At 48.5% G+C, this 24,057-nt stretch overlaps 1 protein-coding gene across 3 annotated transcripts in view; it reads right to left on the bottom strand.

The window, feature by feature from the left end:
- The window catches only part of CYSTM1 (cysteine rich transmembrane module containing 1), a 106,420-nt gene that overhangs the window by 51,049 nt on the left and 31,314 nt on the right, over positions 1 to 24,057 (bottom strand). Inside the window, exons 2-4 of one of the 3 annotated variants that reach the window (XM_074360777.1) lie at positions 17,899 to 21,412; positions 17,117 to 17,286; positions 11,992 to 12,185 (exon numbers count right to left, since the gene is read on the bottom strand). In XM_074360777.1, the coding sequence (XP_074216878.1) occupies positions 11,992 to 12,185; positions 17,117 to 17,190 (268 nt within the window). In that variant the 5' untranslated portion in view covers positions 17,191 to 17,286; positions 17,899 to 21,412. Of the gene's footprint in view, positions 1 to 11,991; positions 12,186 to 17,116; positions 17,287 to 17,898; positions 21,413 to 24,057 lie in introns of those variants that run through there. The other 2 variants (XM_045507964.2, XM_074360778.1) reach the window with 2 other exon arrangements.

The raw sequence follows: 24,057 nt of genomic DNA, 5'->3' as shown, positions 1-24,057 counted from the left end.
CTATATTCAATTAGAAAAAAAAAGAAAGACAATTAAGCATAAGCCCAGGTCCCCAGGACAGAGATTAGGAAGCAGGAAGATGGTGGGAGCAGGGCAGGGGCAGCCAGACGTGGGCTTGCAGGTCTGAGGGGGGCAGTCCAGCTGCAGGTTAGGGAGGGCTTGGGGAAGAGCTGGGCTAGAATGAGGTTTGAGGGATGCAGTGGAGGCGAGACATGCTGGGAGCAGAGAGAATGGAGACAGAATCTAGAGAAAGAAGAGGCAGCAGTGGTTTGGGGAGGGGTTGCTGAGTAGGAGGACTACTAACAGCATTACGGGAAGGGAGGCTGAGAGGTTACATGAGGAAGGAAGAGCAGGTGAGAAGAAACTGATGTAGGCCCTAGGGGATAAGCACAGTGCCTCTGAGGCTCTACTCTGGACAGGGCAAGGGGAGGATGAGGGTGGAAGGCTGGGATAACTGTTATGTAAAGGAGGGAAGCTTCTCTTGGTGGCTGGGACATATGGTGTCCTTGCTGGGGTAGAAGAGATGCTACAACAGTGTTTTCCTTTAGGTCCCTGGCCGCTCCCCTTTTACTGAGTTGTTTGGACACAAAAAGGTGTAACCATCTAAGGAAAAATGGAATGTCCACCCACCCAACCCCCTTAAGGAAGGAGTGCTATCGCGCAAGTACAAACTCAAGGAATGTTACTTGGCAGCATCCAAGAACCAGAGTCAAGGCCAGGGAGCACATCCTATATAGTTCTTCTCTAGGATTTGACCTCAAGTCCCAGGAGTAAGCATCGGGCCAGATGGAGAAGTTGCTGGAGTTTCATCAAGTTTCTTCACAACAGCAGTGAGTTCCTGTTCCCGGAAATAAAGACAAATGTCTGTGTAGAAAGAAGTTCCTGACATAGTGTATTTTTTGTGAAAGTCCGTTAGCCACAGGAACTGCAGTGGACTTTCAACATTTGTGAATTCAGAACCATCCAAGGATTGTGGAGGCTGCGTGATGCAGGGTTTGGGGACTTGTGCTCTGAGAGCCACCCATTTCGTGAATTCAGGCAAGTTAGTCACCGTCCTTGAGCCTCAGTCTTATCTGTAAAATGAGGATAATAATACCTACCTCACAAGACTGTCGTCAACTTGATGTGAATTCTAGGCCAAAGGAAGAACCCAGATTCACAGTTTTTCAAAGGGAAATTTAAAAATTCATTATATTTTCATTGGATCCCATTTGCTCACTCAACAGTTGGATGAAAGAATGTTTCTTGGATGTCTAATATGCACTCCACACTGTGATGGATACAAAAGGAGCGAGTTCTCTAACTTGGTCCTCCAGACCTCAGACTCCTGAGAGGTAGCAAGACAGCATACACCTCACAAAGCCCCTGTGAAACTGAATGCTAAACTATGTCATGCCCTCCTGTGTCTTCGGGACTCACGGAGTCAGAGGCCATGCCAGCTCCACTGGCAAAGGTGGGATGCGTAAAGGAAGGGTCTGGAGCAGAGCCTGAAAGGCAGGATTTGGAGAAGTGGTGAGAGAAGAGAGCATTCATTCTTGGTTATGGCATCCGGATAACATGAGTGCCTGGGGCAGGGGCTCATTAAATATTTGGTAAAGGAATGAAGGAATGAATGAAACAAATAAGCAAAGACAATAAAATTAGAGAATGGTGGGCAGAGCTGTAAGATGAGCCTAAGTGGACTGTGGAAATTGAGGATCTGTGAGAAAGAATGTAGAGACAAAGCAAATTGGGGATGAGCTTTTGAAATAGCAGAATCTTCTGGTAGGAACATGGAGTCTGGAGACTGAATGACAGGGTTGTATTTGGACTCCATCATTTATTGGCCATATGACCTTGAGCAAGTTATTTAACCTCTCTGTGCATTAGTTTCTTCATCTGGGAAAAAAAAAAAGGTAGGGAGAACATTGATATCTACTTTAGAGTGTTATTCTGAGGATTAACTGAGATAATGCATATGAAACATAAACATGGTACCTGGCACATAGTAAGTGCTCTGAACTGTTAGCTTTTTTTTTTTTTTAATTGAAGTATAGTCAGTTACAATGTGTCGGTTTCTGGTGAACAGCATAATGTTTCAGTCATACATATACATGTATATATTCCTTTTCATATTCTTTTTCATTATAGGTTACTACCAGATATTAAATATAGTTCTCTGTGCTATACAGAAGAAATCAAACTGTTAGCTTTTATTATTAGTATTAGTTTTATTAAGGCCTGAGAATAGACTCAATGTGAACACTAGAGGAAAGCACTGAAGCTCCTGGAGTGGGAAGTAGGAATGGGATGCAATGTCTTGTAAAAAAATCCTTTGGCAACAGAATGCAGGCTGGTCAGAAGGGAGAGGAGGGCCATAGCAAAGGTGCAGCCCCAAAGGGAAGGAAGGGCTGACGGAGACTGGAAACAAACCCTCTGGAAAAAGAGAAATCCTGTGCCCCCTTGCTCATACGTGTGTGGCAGTTGGAGCCTGGCAGGCAAAGGTGCTCAGTAACTCTATTAAATGAACATCTCTAGATGCTGCACAAGTTGAACAACGTCTTCTTAGAGCTCCCAGGCTCGGTGGCAAACACTATGGAATTCTCCTAAGTCAAGAACAGAGAATTTTAAAGCACTAGAGAAGTTTACTAAGACTGGGCCTCTGGCTTATTTCAGTCTTCCCCTCTGTGGAAGCAGACAAATGAACACATATGAAGGGAAAGCCAGTGAATGTGGCAAGCACATGCGCAAAACCCAGAAAAGCATAATCAGATTTTGTTTTAGGATATTAAAGAAAAGAGAAGAAAATTGCTCTTCTACTGTTTCCTAGCTCACTGCTCTGCCTGATTCTAATGGAATTTGAGGTTCATGTAAAGGAGAAAGAGGCAAAGTCATCAGTTTGCTTCTGGCCATGGTTCCAGAAACTTTTGGTTTTCACCTGAGCAATGAATGAGTCTTACAGTTTTGTGCTTCTTTTTTTCTGATCTACATTTTGAAATTCTAATTTGCTAGTCAGGAATATCTCCATTGCAAGTGACTAAAATGCTATTAAAATCGGTTTAAGAAAAAGGGAGAGAGGACTGATTGGCTCTTGAAACCAAAAGTCCAGACATCAATCTGAGCTTCAGGCATAACTGTATCCAGACACTCAAACACTGTCACCAGGAGTCTCCTCTCTTGCTCTATCCTTCAGCTCTCTTTTCTCTGCATTCTCATGCAGTCCCTCTGAGAGTGTCAGAATTACATTCTCACAGCAAAAAGTCCCAGCAGACAAAAGGCTTTCTCTTTCCTAACAGGACTAAGAAAACCTTCAGAATGGAGTCTTACTATTTGCATTGGCTTTGGGCAACTTTTCTCTGAATATGTGGTTGTGGCCAGGGAATGTAACACCTTGGCTTCTTCCATGCTCTCCTCTGGGGCTGGGGGTGAGGTTAGCCTACCCCCTATCCCACAGTTGAAAGTATGGAAGGAATGGCTTCCCCAGGAATACTGAAGTTTGGTTTCCAGAACTAGGCAGAATGGATGCAGAGCAAACAAGAAAACACAGCTGACCCCTACAGGCCACCGATATCAAAATCACAAGCTTATCGAAGGCTCCTATAGGCACATGGAATATAATATTCCAATAGGCTAGCTTTGAATCCACTTGGGAGTCAATTCACCTTCTCCTGTATTTCCAGGAAAGTTGCATCCACTGGGGAGAAAACTCCAGCACTCAGGGGTTAAGCCGTATTGAAATCATGACTTAGAACCCGCCACTGGTTTTACCTAAGTGCACTCTCCTCTCTGGAAGTATTACTTCTGAGGAAAGTGCTTCAGGGAGCACTTCATGCTTTAAATGTGTTTGTATAACACCTTGAGTTCTCAAGAGGCATCACATAAAGGCGCGCGATTTTAATTGTGACTCTGAAGCACTGATTCCTGAAATGGCCTGGCATTCGGATAATGATCTTAGAAACCCAGCCCTGGAGGAAAACACATTTTTCTCCTAGGCTGTGATTCAACTAAGTATGATAATGAAGTTCCCATCAAATCTGAAGACTCTTCCCTGCTTTTTGATATTTTGAAAACAATGTTTTGAAAATAAGGGGGGAAAATTCAACACATACAAATTAGAAATACTCAGCCTGTATGTCCATTTGCATTCATATTTATAAAATGGGCTAATAATTTAGCACATGACACATGAAGAACAAGAACTCAGCAAAACATTAAATCCACACATTCACGCAGCACATTCACTAAGTGCCTGCCACGTGCCAGGGACTGTACTAAGCTCTAGAGAGGGAGGAATAAGCAAAACAGATCCTTGCTTATATGAAGCTTACACTGCAGTAGGTGTGTCCATTTGTATGCAGCCTTGGGTCTCTTCTGTGTCACTGACACGAATTAGTCATAATCAGCAATAAACATACAGGGCAAATTCTCAGTGAGTGCTTCCTCTCGGCAAGGCTTTTGGCCAGTGCTCTGCGTACACATTTCATTATTCTCTTCTTCCCTGGGATGAAAAACAGACTTCAGAGAGATGTGGACACCTGTTCAAAGGGCCCCAGGAAGTAAGTGGGTGGGGTCTTCTCTCTAGATCTGAAACTCATTTTTCTTGTATCTGCCTTTTAACTTGCGCCCTCTTGTAGGGTGTGGAAGAGGAGTGACGGCAGTGGCGGGGATTATGGCAAACTGGAGAACAAACTGTGCAAAGGGAGCCACTATCTAGCCATTTGTCATAGGGGGATGTGGCCCAGGATGGCCAAGTTTTCTGATTTTTTTTTTCAAGAGAAGCTGGCAAACAGTATTTTGACATGAAAATCAATTTTAAAACACTGTGAAAGCCAAACAAAAATCTGGGCATCATTCAGGCCATAGGTCTGCCCCTCTGTGAGAAGTCACACTGTGTCCAAGAAAGTCCCTGGGGAGATAGGATTTTAGATAGTAACCCCCACCCCACCCCCGCCACACCAACTACATGTGGGTAGAAAAATACAAATACAGCTGTGGTTCTTGTACAAAGTATTTCTCAGGTTGATTTTATAAGGCGCAGGTAGAAAAATGGTGACCCTGTTTACCAGAAAAACAAAGTCCTTAATGAAAACAGTGACGGAGCAGCTGGAGGACCCCAACCCCCCACTGTGAAGGAGGTTGCAGGCAGCCATCTTAGGCTGGGTTGACAGGCCATGCTTATCCGAAAGGGAAAATTTAACTTCGGGGCGGGCTTCGTGTTACATCTGAGGTCCTAATAATGATCATTAGGCTGTCAGCACACAAGATATGGTTCAAAAGAATTCTCCTCCTTAAAGTCACATTCTGCTCGCGTCCTGGCCCTTCCTTGCCTCCTCCACCCAGTGGCCTCCCACGCTCAGCAAGCCTTTCCTCTTCCCCATGCCACGTGCCAGGGGATGGCAGCCACGGGACATATGGGTCTCAGCACTGGGGTGGTCTGGGAATGGAATGGGGTTGATCGCCTTTTGGTGGCAGCTTCTCTTCCCCATCCTGGCCTTCAGAGGGAGGGAGGGAGGGGGCACAGAAGAGCTTCCACATTTACAAAACATGTGCACCATCAATCAGTAGACTGAAACTCTGCAAGACGATAGCTTTACTTCAAAAGGGTAGAGGAATTCCCATCTTCCAGATCGTAACAAGATCAGAAAACCTCTGTTTATTACAAGAATTGTTTCAGAAAAGAAAGTGAAATCTGGCACATGAAAAATCCCATTTCTATCTGCTCTCAAGATAGTAACTTTGCAGCCATATGCCACGTGTATTCCATCACAGCAAAACTGTAATGTACTGTAATGCCCTGGGGACAGATTTGCTGCTGTTGCTGCTGCTGCTGCTGCTGCTGCGCCACCGCTGCCACCGCGACCCCCTCCTCCTGTTGCTTGGATAAAGCTGAGGCATTTGGCACTGCTGTGAGATTCTTAGAAGATCAGGCAAGTGCTCCTGGTTGGAACCCTACAACTCATTTTGTACCATGAGGCTGTAAATCCCCTGAGAGCCTCTTTTTGAGGGGAAAACACACACATAGTAAGGCCTTAGATACCTTCTGAAAGAGTAGGACAAAAAGGCTTGTACTTTCCCCCTATTCCATGCTTGGAAGATCATTTAAGAGATCAAGTGACTTCTCCCACTTGGAGGCAGGGCAACACTATAATTTAGAGTGTCCAGACCTGTGTTCCAGCCCTGGTTCCCCTACGTCCTCGCCTTGAAACCCAGGACAATTTATTAAATCTCTTCGGGCCTCAGTTTCCTCATCTGGAAAGTGGAAATAAAACTAGGACCAAGCACATGGAGCTGTCGCAGGGGTTCACTGGTACACAGCAGAAGCTGCTCTCTTTGGACAAAGCACATTCTCCAGCTCATTACAGCCTTGTGCGTCTCCACCATGCCCCTCATCCACGCCCCAGGAGAAGGGACAAAAGGCACCTGCTTCCTCTTAGTCCCACCACTAATTTTGTGGCTCCTTGCACAGGCAATCAGGAGTGACACATGATGACCAGGGTCACTCTAGAGCCATTCTTTAGCTGCAGCAGGGGAGACCTTTGCTCCAATGGTACCCAGAGCCTTATTTAAGATACTACCTTTAGTTTGAGACTTACAAATATTAGCCACTACATATAAAAATAGATTAAAAAATTTCTTCTGTATAGCACAGGGAACCATGTTCAATATCTTGTAATAACCTTTAATGAAAAAATATGAAAATGAATATATGAATATATGTCTATATATATGCATGACTGGGACATTGTGCTGTACACTAGAAACTGACACATTGTAATTCACTGTACTTCAATAAAAATTTTAAAAAATATACTACCTTTGCCTGAATTTTTGGGCTGCTTCAGTCACAGTCCAGATGAGAGTATTGGCAGCTTTGTAGGTGTGCAGTCCATCAGAGTGGGAGTGGCACTGTGTCCACGTGTGGATTCCTGGGCTCCATCCTGGACCCATTGCTCTGAATCACTGGGGCCAGGGCTTAGGAATCTTTATGAAGCCAGCCCTCTGAAGGAGCAGATGCCCATAAAAGTTCGCATTTATGGCCCTCTGGTGCCTCAAACTCTGTAGATCTTTTCCTCAATCTATTTCTCTTCATGCGTCTCTCTTAACTGGACCATCATCCTGTAAGAAAGCCAGGCTTTCAAGCCGGAAACCTGAAGGCCCCTGAGTTCGGGAGAATCCCAATTACCTCATAGCAGAGTTTGACCCTTCTCCCTGGCCCCTGCCCCAGTTCTGGCCTCCCCTGTGATTCACACCATAACCAGCGGTCTTGCTCTCCACCTGCTCAATCTGGAGGTCTTGATCGGAAATGTAAACCTGGCTCTAATCCCCCCTTACTTAAAGTTCTCTAGGGGTTTCCCAGCCGCTGCAGGATCAAGTCTGAGGAGACATTGAAAAGCCTTTCTCTTCAGCCTTATATCTCCTGCCACTCCTCATCCTACTGGGAAAACTTCAGCTAGACTTTTGTTACACTCAAGTCTTTGAATGTTCCATGCATGCCTCTGGGCTTCTATAGACACAGTATCCTCCACTGGAATACCCTTTCTCCTCTGCTCCTCTTCTTTCAAATCTTGGCTGATATGTCCCCTCTCTGGGAGGCTTTCCCAGATGTCTCCTGGTAGCACTGACTACTCTCTCCTCTTTCCCTGTACACCTCCCCAAAATATCACCCATGAGCCTGTATTGCCTTTATTTGCTTATGTGTTTCTGCCTCATTAGACCCATGAGAGATCTGTATTTGATTCATTTCAAATTCAAACGTTTATCGGGGTTGATAAGGTCCTACAGGGTTTGGTTCCACCCTGTCTCCTACCACTCTCAGCCCTACCCACTTCAACCAATCACACTGGCCTTCGGACTATTCCAAGATTACCAAACTCCTTCCTGCTCTAGGTCTTTGTTCCCGCAGTAACCTTTTCCTGGAACGCCCTCTCTAGATCTTTCCATAGCTTGCTCCCTCTTGACATTCAGATCTCTGCTCAAATGTCACCTCTTCAAGAATCATGGGCCAACCAATCAAAAGTAATCTTCCTTCCTCCTTATCCTCTCTTCAGGATAATACCATATTTTCTTCCCTTCCTAGCACTTATCACAAGGTATAGTTACTTCACTATAAAAATCAGTCTTACTGAGGAATAATTTGCATACAATAAAATGCATATGTTTAAGGTGTACAGTTAAATTAGTTTTGACAAATACCCAAGTATCCACCACTCTGCAAGAAATAGAATATTTCCATAATCTGTCCAATTTTCCCAATTCCTCTTTCCAGTCGATATCCCAGCTCCCCGTGGCCAGCCCCAGTCAATAACTGCTCTGCTTTCTGATCCCATAACTTCGTTTCACTTGTTCTAGAACTTCATTTAAACGTCATCATCCGGCATGTACTCACCTGTCTGGCTTCTTTCACTCAGCATGTTTTGGAAGTTCATTTATGTGGTAGCATTTATCAGTATTTGTTTCTTTTCATTACTGAGTAGTAAGCTATGGTATGAATACACCACAATTTATCTGTTTGTTTGTTGATGGATACCTGGGCCATTTCCAGCTTTGAGCTAATATGAATAAAGCTGCTTTGACAATTCATGGACAAGCCTCTGTGTGGATGTACATTTTCATTTCTCTCAGGTCCCTGAAATGTACCTGTAATCCCTGTCATGGAGATTGCTGGACGCACGGTAAGCATATGCTTTACTTTTTAAGACACTGCCAACCTTTTTTCCAAAGTGATTTTCCATTTCATGCTCCTGCCAGCAACATGTGAGAGTTCCAGTTGTTCCACGCCCTTGCTAACACTTATTACTGGTCTTTTAACTGTTAGCCATTCTAATGTATGTCTGATGTTATCTCATTGTGGTTTTAATTTACATTTCCCCGATGGCTAATGACGTTGAACAACTTTTCCTGTGTTTATGGATATCTGTATATCTTATTTCTAAAGTATTTATTAAACTCTTTTGCCCATATCTTAATTTGGTTGTTTATCTTCTTCTTATTGAGTCATACTTCTTTGTTGTAGATACAAATTATTTATCAAAAATATGATTGAAAAACTTTCTTCTAGTCAGTGACTTATCTCTTCATGTTCTTAATGCTGTCTCCCCCCTCCCTTTTATAATTTTATTATTAGTTCTTTCTGTGAACTGACTATCCTAAGGATGTGTAGCTTTTCCTATGCTTTCTTCTAGAAGTTTTATAGTTTTTTAAAATTTTATTTATTTATTTTAATGGAGGTGTTGGGGATCAAACTCAGGACCTCGTGCATGCTAAGCTTGTGCTCTACCACTGAGCTATACCCACACTCTCTGTAGTTTATTTTTTTAATTTTGTTCTTTGATCCATCTCAAGTATATAGTGAAGCAGGGATTGACAGTCACTGTTTTCCATATTGGAATTGTGAGGCTGAGTGGAGGGATGGGGCTTATGTGGGCCATCAGGGAAGCCCTCTGAGAAGCTCACATTAGACAGAGAGGAAATGGAGTGAGAAATGGAGCCACATGGATACCGAGGGCAAGGACATTCCAGGCGGAACAAGCTTAGGCTGTTAGAGAAACAGCAGGGAGGTTGCTGTGGCTGGAGTGAGGCTCAGAGGTCTGACAGGCCTCAGAAATGAGTTTGAATTTTATTTTGAGCGTGATATGAAGCCACTGGAGGGTTTTAAGAAGGGTCGTGACATGGTCTTATTTACAGTTTAAAAGTTACGTGGGGTACCATCACATGTGTATTAGAATGCCTGAAAAAAAAGGTTTTTTTAAAGTGATAATACCCAGTGCTGGCAGGAATGCAGAGGAGCTGCAACTCTCATACACTGCTGGTGGGAGTGGCAAAGTGGTACAGTTGGTTTGCAAAAGAGTTTAGCCATTTCACAGAAAGATAACACTTACACTTACCATGCACCTTAGCAATCCCACTTCTAAGTATTTACCCAAGTGAAGTGAAGCTTATGCTCACACACAAACCTGTTACACAAATGTTCACAGTAACTTGATTCATCATCACCAAAAGCTGGAAACAATTCAAATATCTTTCATCTGGTGAATGGCTAAACTGTGGCACATCCATGTAAGAATACTACTTAGCAATAAAAAAGAATGAACTACTGATCATACATGAAATGACCTGGAGGAACCTCAGGGGCTTTATGCTTAGTAGAAAAATTCAATCTCAAGAGTTTACATACTAGCCAGAAAGAGAAAGAAAAATACCATATGATATCATTTATGTGTGGACTCTTGAAAAAAAAGACACAAGCTTATTTACAAAATAGAGATAGACTCACAGACATGGAAAACAAACCTGTGGTTACGAGGGGGTGGGAGGGAATGGGGTTGGGGGAGGGATAAATTGAGAGTTCAGGATTTGTAGATACTAACTACTATATACAAAATAGATCAACAACAAGCCAAGATCCTACTGTATAGCACAGGGAATTATATCCAATACCCTGTAATGCCCTATAATGAAAAAGAATATGAAAAGGAATATATATGTCTAAGTGAATCACTATGCTGTACACCAGAAATTAACACAACATTGTAAATCGATTTCAATTAAAAAAAAGTTTACATACAGTATGATTTCATTTATGTAATATTCTCAAAATGGCAAAACTATAGAGATGGAGAACAGATCAGTTGCCAAGGGACAGGGAGGAGACCCTGGGAGGCATGAAGTGGGAGTGGGTGTGAATACAAAGAGGCAGCACTAGAGAGTTCCGTAGTGATGTAACAGCTACCCATCTTGGTGGTGGTGGTAGGTACAGAAATCTACACTCGGGATTTAAGTGCAGAGAACTGAACACACACCCACACACACAAACGAATGCAGGTTAAAAATTGGTGAAAACTGAAGAAAGTCTGCTGTCTGACTAAAGTAAGGTACCAATGTCAGTGTCCTGGTTTGGATATTTTACTACAGCTCAGTCTAAGATGTCACCATTATGGGAAGCTGGTTAAAGGGTACATGAGACTTTTATTTTGGCAACTTCTGTGAGCCTATAGCTATTTCAAAACTAAAAGTTTAGAACTAAAACTCTAGCAGGCTGGTAAAAAACTATAAAAGGCTTTTTCTTGAAATTGGGGAAATTTGCAAATACATGGATGGTCGGTGACATTTGGGAATTTCCTGTCAGCTTTCTTAGGTGTGATAACGTATGGTCATCACTCAGTCTTAGGTGATACATGTTGGAGTTTTAGAGGTGAAGTGTCAGCGCCTACAACTTACTTTCAAATGGTTCAGCAAATATATACCTACGTTTAGATGTCACTTTAAAATACAGCAAAATGCAAGCAATTACTGCGTCTAGGTGGGAGGTCTATAGGTGTTCACTGTGTTATTCTTTTAACTTTGTATTTGAAAAATTTGTAATGAAAAGTTGAAAGAAAGAAAAAAGGAACGAATCGCTGATATGCACAATAATCGCTGATGAGGCTCTCACAAGCTTAATGGTAAATGAAAGAAGCCTGTCTCACAAGGCTAAATATTGTAAGATTCCATTTTGGAAAATGCAAAACTATAAGGAAATCAGATCAGTGACTGCCAGAGGCTGGGGCTGGCAGCCGGGAGATCTTATTTATCTCTAAAGAGCAAGAGGGAAAATTTACGGGGTGAGGAACATATTCTATATTACGACTGTGATGGTGGGTACATGACTGTGTTGAAATTCACAGAACTGCACACTTAAAAAGGTGAATTTTAATGTGTGGAAAGTGTACCCCCTCAAAAAAAAAAAAAAAACAAACCAGAAGAGAGTATCGTGTACAGAAGAACCATGAAAACACAAGGGACAAGAGGACAAAGATCTTACCTAAGACTTGTTTGTTGTGCGTATAATACACTTGGCAGCTAATAAGCACTGCATAAATATTAGCTAGTACGTGCAGTAAATTTTTCCCTAATAAAACCCCTGTGTTCCAGGGACCCTCCACTATGCAGGGCTATGTAGTTCAGGCAGGGCACCAAGTCACTGCTCTGTGGCTGTTTGTGGAATGATGGGTGATCTGACCTTGTCTTACTCACAGGGGTTTGACGTATTTCTGGCTGCATCCTCTGGGACAGTGAGGTCCTTCAGTGTCCTGTATCCTGATGCTCTCTGGCTGGAGGGAACTCTGTGGGCCATCTTAAGGACCAGCAACAGCTCCAGAAAGTTGCCCATGGCTGCTTCGACAGGACTTGTAAGACAAAACCAAACTTCCTTCTCCATGCAGCAAAGACTAGTTCATTTCAAAAAGAAAGAATTTAGAAATTCCCTTTGCAAACATGAAATACTAAGTAAACATGACATTTTGTTTTCCAACATAATAATAACTACTGTTTGCCTTTCTCAGTGCCAGATCCCTTCACAGGCACCATGTTATCCTCATAGCACAGAAGGTGATGGCTCTTGTTAGTGGCCCCACTGTACAGGTGAGACAACTGAGGCTCAGAGACGGGAGATGACTTGCCCTTGGCCACATCCTGGGGTGCTCCGACAGCCAATCTTACACTCATCTGCTTTACCACATGGTCTTTCACAGAGCTACCCCCACCCTGCCCCTTTTCAGCTACTAGCCCTGCCCCTACCCAGGGGCAGCCTTAATGTTGAGTCACTGTGGGTCCAACAGCACCGTGTGGGCCATGCAACCCTCTTCCTCTGGCATAGAATGGAATGTTCTCTCTGCGGTGGGATGAGCAGTGGCATCTAGGTCAAATATGGAAGGGAAGGGGCGGGGAGGGGGTGAAAGAAGAGAAGGTCGGGGGAGAACATGCAGAAAACACCAGATGCTCTTTCTAGCTTTATAAAAACACAGGCATTAGGGAACACAGATTTTTATCATGGCCTGTTAGGAGAGAGAAGGGGGAAGGGGTAGATTAGGCTGTGGAGGAAGAAAGGGCTTCTATACAGACCTTAGAATTGGGTCTGGGGCCCAATGATAATGACAATAAAGATGGTGATGATAACAATCGTCACAGTCACTGTGTGCCTGATACTGAGCTAGGCACTCCCCACGAATTAGCTCAGGTAACTTTCTCAGAGTAACTCTTCAGACTTTAACTACTATTATTTTCATTCCCATTTTCAGATTAGGAAACTGAGGCCCAGAGAGCACATACACTGAATCATATGTTTGCATACGTAGACTCATGTAAATACATGGAATGAAGTCAGGAAGGACACACATCAATCTAATGGCAGCAGTTACCTGAGGTGGGTGTGTGGGTGTGTGTGAGACAAAGGTGGGGAGCTTTAGCCTTTAATTGTATTCTGTAATATTTTTACAGTGGGAATGTGTATCCATCTGTGTGTGCCTTTAAAAAACAGGTGGGTGGTGCTAAAGGCTATCCAAGGATCCCAGCACTAGTTGGGAACCGGTTTCTCAGACTGCAGCTCCCAGTCCCTAACCATCAGGCAGCACTGCTTTTCAAAGAAAGTCCCGTGTTCTTGCCCCTACACTCCTGATGGTGGGGAGGAAGGAGGAAACGACTTATGGGAGGCGTCGGTCCTTTGCCCCACCCGCCTCCCCTGGATTTCCAGGGGGGTACTGGGCTAGTTGCGCGTCTCAGCCCTCGGGGAGCCCATTGCTGGCTATCCTGCCCCAGGACCCGCCCACTGTCACGGAGCGGACTTCGAGCCAATCAGACCGGGGTGATGCCACGCCGGGAGATGAGAGTGGCAGGAAATCAAGGTCAAGGCCCCGGACACAATGGGGCCATTGTCGGCCTCCAGTCAGTTGACTTTCAAGCAGCAGTTCCCCATCCACCCTCGCTCCTTCTCTCCATCCCCGCCTCCTGCCAGGAAGTCACCCAAACCTACTGCCTCCTTTTCAGTCTCCGCCCAAAAGAAGCCGCGTTCCGGATCCGACCCTGGAAGCCGGATCTGGGCTGCCTCACGCCTGGTCTCTTACGTCCACCAGGTGGCGATAGAACACCACACTTCTGAGGGAGGGGAGGGAGGCCAGGGGCTAGTGCTCAATTACTTATCCGGTCCTGGGGGGAACCCAGCACTTCCTGTTTTATCCCCAAACCAAGCCCGATAATACTTTCCCTCACCCTTTATTCTGAGGCCACCGGGACCAGAAATCTCTAGGCCTTTTAGCTTTTAGTTTACTAAACGGCAAAATGGCCCTAGACTACCCCACTTTTCCTTGATGGAGAGGAAAACGGAGGGGAAACTTCTATCCACCGCAAATCACAGCAGGTGAAACCTGACAGTCTCTCTGGTCTGGATGAATCAACTGGCTGATTGATTAGTTTTGTCAGTATATAAGTGTCATCTCTGAAAGGACTTCCCACCCCCCACCCCCTGGTCTAAATTACATTCCCCCCTATTGTTCTCCCTCAGAATCGGCAGCACTTTTCCTTCTTGGCATGTATCACAACCTGTAATCGGACACATATTTGTTAGATTGTTTTCCCCTGGGATAGATGCTCCATGAGAGCAGGTACTGGGTCCACTTTTGTTCCCCAATGCATCCTTAGTGCCAAGGACAGGATCTGGCATGTAGTAGGTGTGCAATAGATCTCTGTCAACATAATTCATGAATGAGTGCCCTATTGAGTAGGGTGAGGCTATTAAACTCTCCTGAGGTTTGTGGGGACTTAAAAAGATAATGAATGAAAAACGCGGGAGCACACAGCAGACACCTAGCAAGCCCTCAATAAATACTCTGCTGCTGCTGCTGTGGCGGCTGGTACTGTTATTGATGGCCAGGGACAAGGCCAGGCACAGAGTTTGGCCAAGCCTCTGAAGGGAGGTCAGCCAGGTTGAGGCGGAGTTGGGGGGAGGTTTCCTCCCTTCCTGGTCCTGCTGGTAATGAGACCAGGTCCTTGGGCCTCAAGTAGGAAGCTCTGAGGCCCTGGAAGGAAGTCACCCTCCCCCACCTCACCGCCACTACCAGATACGGTGTCCTGCCAGCCTGTGAGGTGGGATGGAGATTCCTTAGCCTGAAGCAGCCTGGTTTCTCTTCCTTTCCTCTCACTGCTTCTTTTCTTTAACTGTTGCCAATGCCCAACAACTGCTTCCCTGTGTGTGTGTGTGGGGGGGGGGTGTGCGGAGAACACCCAAGGACGAGGGTGGGGAGGGAGCAAGGTGGGGAGAAATCTCCAATGTATAAAGAGGAAAGGGGCCATTTCTCTCTCAGCCTGAAACTGGTGACATTAGATAGTGTATTTAAGACATCTGTCCCCATACCCTGCTCTTTTCCTTAGCTTTTTTCCTAAGCCTGATGCTGTTTGTATGGTAAAAGAATGAAGCTTTAATGAAGAAATAAAAATGATTAACTGACAACAATCTGTAGCCCAGCTGACCATCTGACACCCCATTTCCAGGGCTGGGGGGCTATTGCTCCCATATCCTAGCCTGTGTCCCTCTTCTGCTGAGAGAAGGCAGGATGGGGCTGGGTAAAGGGCAGCAGTGCAGTCTTGGACTCAGGTTGGGGCTGAAATCCTGCCTTCAGCCCTTTTCAGAAACATTGGCCTTACCAGGGGCCCCTTGAGAATGGGGATCCCTCCAGAGTCCTGTTCCTCAGGCAGGAGCTTTTGCTGCTCCTGCAGGTGGGACCTCTGGCTCCATTTCCATGCCCCTCCAGTCCATCCCTACACAGTTCCCTCAGAACCTGGAGAGGGAAAACTTGAGGCCTCCAGCTTTCTGAAGGTCTAAAAGAATCCCCAAGGACCTGGAAGCCCCCACTGGGGCCTGGCCTGGTGAGAGCCGGCAAGTTGGTGGGGGGGGGGGAGGCCGCCCCCCTGTGTGGAGCTCATGATCTGAGCTTCGATTAGGCTGGAATGTTCCCTGTCTGGTTCACAGCTATGTCCGCGGGGAGATACTGAGAGGGTGTCTGGTTGTCTGGGGTTCCTCGGGCTTGGAAACCCACAGGCCCTGCTGTAGGGCCTGGCTTCTGGCCCGCCCACCCACAGCCCTCTCTTCTTGCCGCTGCCCACCTCACCCTCCATTTCTCAGGAGCCCTCAAAGGGCTTCAGCTTCCCTGGGTCTTGCTCTTGTGGTCCCCTCTGCCCCACCTCCAGTCATCACTTTGTCTCACTAATTTAATTTCTACTCTTTCTTTCGGACTCCCCTCCCCATCTCACCCGGGCTGGCTGTCCCTCCACTCCTTGGAACACTCACATTGTCTGCAGGGTAGGGGCCTTGTAAAGCAGTCTGCTCTCACCTGCCTGGGGACAGGGATGCTGCCATTGGTGGACCTGCATGTGGGAGGGGCTTGATGAGAATCAACCAATGAGTGGCCTTCACCCTCATTGCTTCAGGCCAAAAAGGCTTTATGCACACCTGAGGCTGCTTCTCCCTTCTCTAAATCCTGGAGTTTAAGGCCCCTTTCTCTTCTGCTCAACTCCATCCCCCTTGTCACCCACCACCTGATAAAGGCCATGGAGATGGTGCAGCAGAGGAGTTAACAGGGGCCACCTGGCAGCTGACCCACCTTTCCCAGCTGGGAAAGACCCTGACCCTGACCCAGGTTTCCTCTTCTGTAAAATGGATAATTTACAGCACCTTCTTAGGGTGGCTTTAAAGACTGAATGTAATAATCCCCATAATGAGCCCCTTCGCTCCCCCGGCTACTCTGGACAAGTGGTGACTCTCTCTCCCGAAGATGTGCAATCCCCTCTGGAGAGAGGAGGGCAGCTCTGAGTGCTGGCATGGCATCTTGTTTGCAGGAGTTCTGCACCCCTCACCTTTACCCTGTTCCCTCCCTGGGGCCACACCTTTCCACAGCATGGAAGACAGGGCTATTCTGGGACGAGGGTCCGTGGTATCCAGGGGAAGTTCTGGGCCATGAGGCACTTGACAGTGGGCTGGGATGCATGCCTGGCCAGAAAGTGATAACAAGGATCACTCTTTTGCTCAGTGCCTGCTTCTGCTTTCCAGAGCGGATCCTCAAACCTTCCTCTCCATAGAGATGACCCATGGGCAATGATACCAGCAGAAGTGGCCTCTTTCTCTGTGTTCGGGGTCTCGGGGCAACCAAATCCAGCTACAAAGCTTTGTAGCCACCTGAATGTGGAGTGGGTGGCAGAGTGCAGAGCGGGAGGCTAAGAGACCCACATCCTCAGAGGCCTGGGCCACAGAGGGAAGTAGGTGTGAAAGGTACTCCCCTGGGTCCCAGGCTCTGGCCTCACTATGTGGGGCCACACAGCAAGTAGCACTCACCACATCTGTAGATTCAAAAGGAAGCAAACGCAGAGGCCACAGCTGCCTGAGGGTCTAGGCCACCTCAACCACATGGTCTGCTGCTGGCTAACCTGTGACAGCAGTATAGGCACTTGGCTGTCAGCTGAGGGATCCTGGCATTTTCAGGCAGGCCACCCTGGAGGTCTCTCCTGGAGAGGAGACAGAGAGAGGACGGGTGGGGCGGGGGGGGGGGAGAGGGAGAGAAAGAGGGAGAGAGAGAGGAGAGAGAGGGAGAGCGAGAGAGAGAGAGCGAGAGAGAGAGCGAGAGAGAGAAAGAGAGAGAGAGAGAGAGAGCGAGAGCGAGCGAGCGAGAGCGAGCAAGAGCGAGCACGCGAGAAAGAATCTGCGCCAAGGACTGAGGCCAGTTGGTGGAGCTCGGGAGGCTGGGACACCACGGCCCCACAGCCTGAAACCCCACCCCTCCACTGGCCTGGGAACTTCAGTCAGTGGCCACAAGGGGCACTGTGGCCTCCTGCCACCCACGGGCAGCAGGGAAAGGCGCCTGGCATCCTGAGAGGAGCTAGCAGATTTCCTGGGTGTGGGGGTGAGGGATAGGGTACAGCGAGGGGCCTTTTCGGTACAGGGAGAGGCCTTTTTGAAGTTCTAGGGTCATGCTTCAGGAGGAAGAGAAGCACCATACCAGTTTCTGCTGGGTATGTGTTCCGGGCAGTCCCCTCCTAACTGCCGGTGCCTGTCAGACCGGCTCCCCCTCCCCCTCCCCTCTTTACCTGCGCTCAAAAGCATCCTGTGATTCTCTTTACCGTGGTTGATAATTCTGTTTGCCAGATGGTTAGATTGACGTCTGTCTCCCCTGTGGACTGTGAGTCTACAAGGTGCTACTACTGGGATGGCTGGAGCTGTGCTTGTCTTCTTCGCTGTCTCACTAGCACTTGGTACAGAGCCTCATTCATCTGGTGAATGAATGAGTTAAAGAATAAATTCCTTCGTCAGATACCATGAGCTTTGTAAGGGCAGGAACCGCTTCATTTATTTTTGTATCCCTGACCCCTGGCACAGTGCCTGGTACAAAGCAGGTGCCCACTAAATAGTGTGGGATGGGAGACTCACTGGGATTAGAGGTGAGCCAAGAAGAGCCTTTGCAGATGTGATAATGTCTATCCCTTCCCACCTGTTAGGCAGTGAGGACATGGCCTTCTCCTCTGGGTGGCTCTCCTGGGAACAGAGGGCTCCCCAGCAGAGCTGAGAGGGGTGGAATGGTCGTGCTGACTCTAGAAGAGCATGAGAGTTGAGGCTTTCGGGTGGGCTGAGCTGGGGGTGCTCTTTGGGCAGGTCGCTGCCTTTGGGTGAACAGGGAAACTCTGTGGGAGCCACACCCGGTAAGCACTTATCTCTAGGAAAGCTCAAAGAAGACCCAGGGTGGCAGCAGGGGAGGTGTCTGGGCCAGAGCCCGAGGCTGCGGTGGTACAGGCTGTTCACCTGACCCCATCTCCAAAGCCTCCTGAGGTTGGGGGCTGGGGCTAGGGGCTCCCACAGGTGCCACTCTGCATGTGAGGCTCTAGACATCAGGCCATTCCTTACCTTCAGAGAGCGAGGAAGTCTCAGACACACAGGGAACTGACAGACCGAGGGAGCAGGGGTGGGATCTTGCACTGGGCTTGGGGTGGATCCCCTGCCCAGTGAGCAGAGCCTTAGCGCTGTGTCCTGTGGAGTGAGGGTCCCTCAGGGCTGCAGAATAGCCCAGGCTCTCTGACCATAGGTTGATTTCTGGGCCCATCTTTCATGTCCAGATGAACTGAGGAGGAGGTAGAGAGTCTCCTGGGACCCAGGTCCCAGGTACTAAACAGACATAAAGTCCGGAGTTTGCAGACCAACCCCGTATCTCAGAAAGCAATTAAGCCATGTAGTGTTGGCTCCTCTTAGCCAACAAACCGGTCTTGTCTTAGGGATTCCTGACTCCTGATGGGCAGAGAAATGCACTCATTTAGGATCCCCTCCCCCAGGAGTCTATCTGAGCATCTATCTGACCAGCGTGGATGGACCAGAAAACAACCCGACGCAGATGTCAGCCCTGGCGCTCCTGCTGTGAAAGCCTGTGCTAAATGTTAGGATTTGAAACTACAGGTGATGTGCAGCTTGAGACATAATTTAACCTTTAATTCTTGCTTTGAGCGTTGCAAAAACGCCCAAACCTAACCAAATCAAAACAAAATAAAATGTGAATTCTTGACTAGCAGCAAGAGGTACCATTTCAAAGACTCCCTTTGAAACGAAGCATAAACTTGACTTCCTTTTATTCAAGGGGAGAAATATTTACCCAGAATGGATGCTGGCTAGTGTGGGTGGGGGGCATAAAGAGGATTTAAACACACACACACAGGCACACACTTTTATCTCTAATTCTGTCAGGCCTGACATGTTTTGATAAAGGCGGACTTGGGTTAAAAAAAAAAAAAAAACGGACTCTTTTTCTACCGAAACAGCATCTCATCAAGTGGAAAGATCCTCAGCAGTGCCAAAGCCCGGGGGCTGGTCTCTGTTCTGAGCCGTCGGGGTCTCGGGCTGCAGCCTCACCACGAGCTGACCCAGAGGGGAGCTGACATACCAATTGTAAACCCCTTTTTTCGTTTTGTTTTCCTAAAGCCGAATGTGGCCCCATCGGGAGGTGACCGCAGCCCGGATGTTGTGACCGTAGAGGCGGGTTCGGGTCCGACCGGGTAAAGGCCCGTTCCAATAGGTGCGGCGCGGGTGCACCCGACCAGTCTCGAGCGGGGTCTATCCCCGGCACCGGCACCGGCACCGGCACCCGCGCCGGGCCCGACCGGAGCCCCAGGGCTCTGAGACCCGCCTGCGCGCCGCCCGCGGCCGCTTCCTAGGGGTGGGGAGAAGGCGGGGGACTGAGTTGCATCCTCCCTCCTTAAATTCTAGCGTCCTCCATTTGCTGCGCCCGGGGTGCGGCCTGTTTAATCGCCGGCCCCCAAATCGGGGCGGCCTCGAGAGTAGAGCCGGGGCTGCCAAGAGGACGGCGGAGGGGCAGTAAGGGAGCGCGGCGAGCCCGCCGGGCAGTGCCCTGGGCGCGCGGAGCTAGGCGCGCTGGCGGCCTGGCCACCTGTGCAGGCGCGCGGCGTCTGCACCCTCGCCCCGGCCAGGGGCGCCCATAGCTACCGAGCCGGCCCGAGGGCGGGGCTGGAAGTAGCGGCCCGGCTGGGCTGCGGCGGCGGCGAGGGGCAGCCAAAGCGGTTCTGGCGGGCGCGTCTTTCCTGGCCGGGCCTCTCCGGAGCGCAGCGCCAGCGCGCCGGACGTCCTGAGAGCCGGCGGGCACCCTATTCGCCCCCTGGCGGCGCCGGGGACACGCCGGGCGCCGCCGCCGCGGCGGAATGAGCTGTCCACAGCAGCACTGGGCGCCGCCCGAAGTCACGCAAGAATCTGTCCCAGGGTTGCGAACCGGGATGCAGGCCGCCTTTGGGAGGAATGGAGGGGCGGTGGAAAGAGGCAGCTATGAGGTTTGGGGGGTTTCCCGGGATGCACGTCCTCCATTTACCGCGTGGGCTTCTCCACCAGCATGATGACTGACACCCAGGGACTTCACCCCTGACTGGTCCTACCTCCCTTCCATCTCTCTGAAAATAAAATCCTCTCTCTTATTCTCACCCATTCTGGGAAATCGCCTCTTCCCTCCTCCTGCAGTGACCTGACAATTCAAGACCCAGCCATTCCGGGACCTGCCACTCCCTGGACCTTGCACAGGCAGAGAGTTCTGAGGCAGCGCTAGGAGGTTAGCAGGAGATCAGCATTCAGTGTGATCCTAGGTGCCCATTGGGAGCCTAGCACTGCCCTAGGCTTTGTAGGAGGCAAAAATCCTTGCCCTCTAGACGCTTCCAATTTCAGAAGACAAACATTCAGGAGACAACTGGCACAGCAAGTGACCTGGCAGCAGGAGCTTCAGGGGAGGGCATGGTGGGGATGGGCTGGAGTGTGAACACTGGAGCCGTTAGAACTTGCCTAGTGGCCAGTTTGGGTTTGGAAGGGGAGAGGGGGAGAGAGGGGGTAGGAGAAGAGAAACGGAGAGGGAGAGAGAAGATATTCCTGGTCCAGTCTGGAGTGGAGTGGAGGGCTGGTGTGGGAGAGCCAGAGGGGCCAATCCCAGAGGCTCTGTACGAGTTGGCTTCTGCAGTAGGAGAGACAGAGGGAGACGGAAGTGCTGGAAGCTGGATGCCCCTCTGGGAAGCAGCAGCAGAGCCTGCTCTGAGGTGCTGGCTGCGGCAGGCTGCCACTTGGAGAGTTCTGAGGGGCTTCTTCAAGAGGCTGGGTCATACACTACAAAAAACAAAACAGAACGAAAACCTTGGGTCACACTCAGGTTTTTGTCAGAAAGGAGGAAGCCCAGGTTATGGACGGAGAGGGAGAAGCTTGGCCTAGGTTCAAAGGTGAAAAGATTAAAAAGAGTGAGGCAGGAAGGGGCAGGTTAATTAGCGCTGGGAACAAGAAGGAAGCACCAGGCGGCTTCCTGGAAAAGAGGAAGCCAAAGGGTAGAGCCTCTCTGAGGGGCCAGCAGGGGGCGCAGGGGCCTCAGAACCTAAGACCCACCAGAGTTGGCTGTAGTTGACAGTCGCTGTTGTCAGTTTCTGCCCCATTTCACATTCCATTTTCCTTACTGAAGTCATCTCAGGCAACTGGGGAGATCCATTCCTACCCAGCCTCGGGCTTTGTACAGAAAATGTGGCAAACTCAGAATGAAACTTCTAAACCTCATTGTGCCCTCCTGCCCAAACCTTTTCAGGTCTTAGAGGGGCTGGTATCTTGCCTCAGTCTTTGACTTAGAAAAACCATCTTTCTAGTACCTGGAGACAGACCACTGGGTCTTGTCTCAGTAGCAGGTCTTCCCACTTGGCCTTAGCATCCAGAAAGGCCTATCCATGCCTGGGGTTGGGCTGCTTCATGGTAACCTCTCAACTCAACTCTGGGGGCAGGCTCTGATGGGGTCCTGGGGTCAAGCCTGGCAGACAGAGACTGAAGAACCCACATACCAGGCACTGGCTATGCTGACATTTCCACAGGGAGGACTGAGGCTGCCCAGATGATGAGCTGGGAGAGTTAGGGGCAGGCTGTCCAGAGTCGCCAACCACAAAGAGGGCTCTGGCAGCAAGCATGTTAGGTGCATGACCTCATCTGCTCCTCACAGTAGCTCAGGGTCCCATTATCCCTACTCTTTGACTGGTTCCAGTTCCCAATCCTAGCCAGGCACAAGGGGTTGAAGTCTGTTCACTAAGCTGATATAGAGGACACAGTCCAGTCTTGGCGTCATTCACTGTGTGGTGGCTTAGTAAATATTAATTAACTCTGAGGACAAGCTGCACTTTGACTCACCTCTGGCTAATTAAATATACCTGTCATGTAAATCAGCAGAGGAGACAGAGAGACATTAGGCTATACTGAAAAGAAATTAGGCTGAGGGACAGTAGGACTGTTGGCCTTCAAGTAGAAATCGACCTTGGCCTGCTCTGGTTCTCTGTGTGTTCTTTGAAGTGTGGGCCAGAGTGGTGGGGATGAGGAATAACCCATCTCTCGGAGAAAGCCTCTCTCCCAACGTTCTGGAGAACTGGGAGGAGGGAGGCAGCGTTCACATAGGCACTGGGCCCCACATGCCCACAAAGACACGAGTGTTCTCTAAGGAACAGGACAGAATTGCTTGGCCTCCCCGGTCCCCTCTCCTCCATCCTCATCCCTGAGGCATCATGTCCCAATGGTCCTGGGTCAGCAGAAGGAGACCTGGGGCCCAAGAAAGACATGCTGTGAAAGCCCCTTCCAGCAGCGCCTAGCAGTTTCAGATGTGGGGCTGGCAGATGTCTCATGGGCCTCTGCTTCCTTCTGCTTCTTCCTGAAGAAGATGAGCCATGGCAACCTCCCAGGTCCTCTGGAGGCCCAGCTCCCCCTCTGACCAACAGGGAGACCAAGGGAAGGCCATTTAACCTCACCAGGCCTGGCCTCTACTCTGTCAAATAGGGAAATCATAATGCTAGCCTCACAGTGGGGCTGTGCACAAAGTAAGGGCACAGGAAGTGTTAACTCTTGAATGATGATGGTCATGATGATGACGACGATGACTATATCTAGTTCATTACAACCAACTGTATCCCCAATAATACTGCGCTGCCTTGAGACACAGTTGGAGTAGCTATTGTGTTTGAGCCCTAACCTGTTACTTTGAAAGTGGCTATTTTTTACATGCAAAAAGAGAGAACATCATCTCAAAATGATGTCCTGAAGTTAACATGTAAGAAGAAAATGAAATAAGGCAAGGGCAAGGGCAGAGTGAGCGTATGAGTTGTTGAGAATGGATGTGGCAGTGTGGCAGATGCCTGTGTCCCTTCCTCTCCCATCCAAGTTCCTCCTGCAGCCACCTGGGAACCCTCACCCCTCCTTTTTCCCTGGAAGAGTGTTTTGAGCATGGATCAGAAGAATAAGGCCAACTGTCAGGGACCATCTCCTAGGGGAAGCCACACGGGTCATCACGGTGGGCCACAGGAGCCCTGCAGAGTCCTCTAGAGCTGCCAAGCCAGCACAAGACAAACCTTTACATTCAGCACATTGGAACAGATCAAATGTGGTTCTCAAAAAGCTCAGACTTGCAAGCTTTGGAGAAGGCCCAGGTTTGGCTCCTTTTAACTCCCAAACAAATTCTTGTGGGATGCTGCAATTACTTGTGACAATCCCTCTCCTTGCCTGGGACTTTGATTTCAGATTTAGACATGTAAAACTGGGTGGCTGGCTGGGCCTTGAGCAACTTGGGGGGTGCGGTGGGAGGTGGCCAGGGAAAATTCTTCGCAGCATATTGTGTTTGGAAGCGAGATCTCGAGGAATCAGACGCTGTAGCTCTGTGTGTGTTACCAGAACTTTTCAGCCACTGTGGCAGATTTCCTGTCCCTGAAATTGGTTCACTATGCTGGAGTGCCTCATTCTGT

The sequence above is a fragment of the Camelus bactrianus genome, chromosome 3, assembly GCF_048773025.1.
Source record: "Camelus bactrianus isolate YW-2024 breed Bactrian camel chromosome 3, ASM4877302v1, whole genome shotgun sequence".
NCBI lineage: Eukaryota > Metazoa > Chordata > Mammalia > Artiodactyla > Camelidae > Camelus > Camelus bactrianus.
Note: the sequence above shows the minus strand (reverse complement) of the source record. Positions and strands in the feature narration are given on the sequence as shown.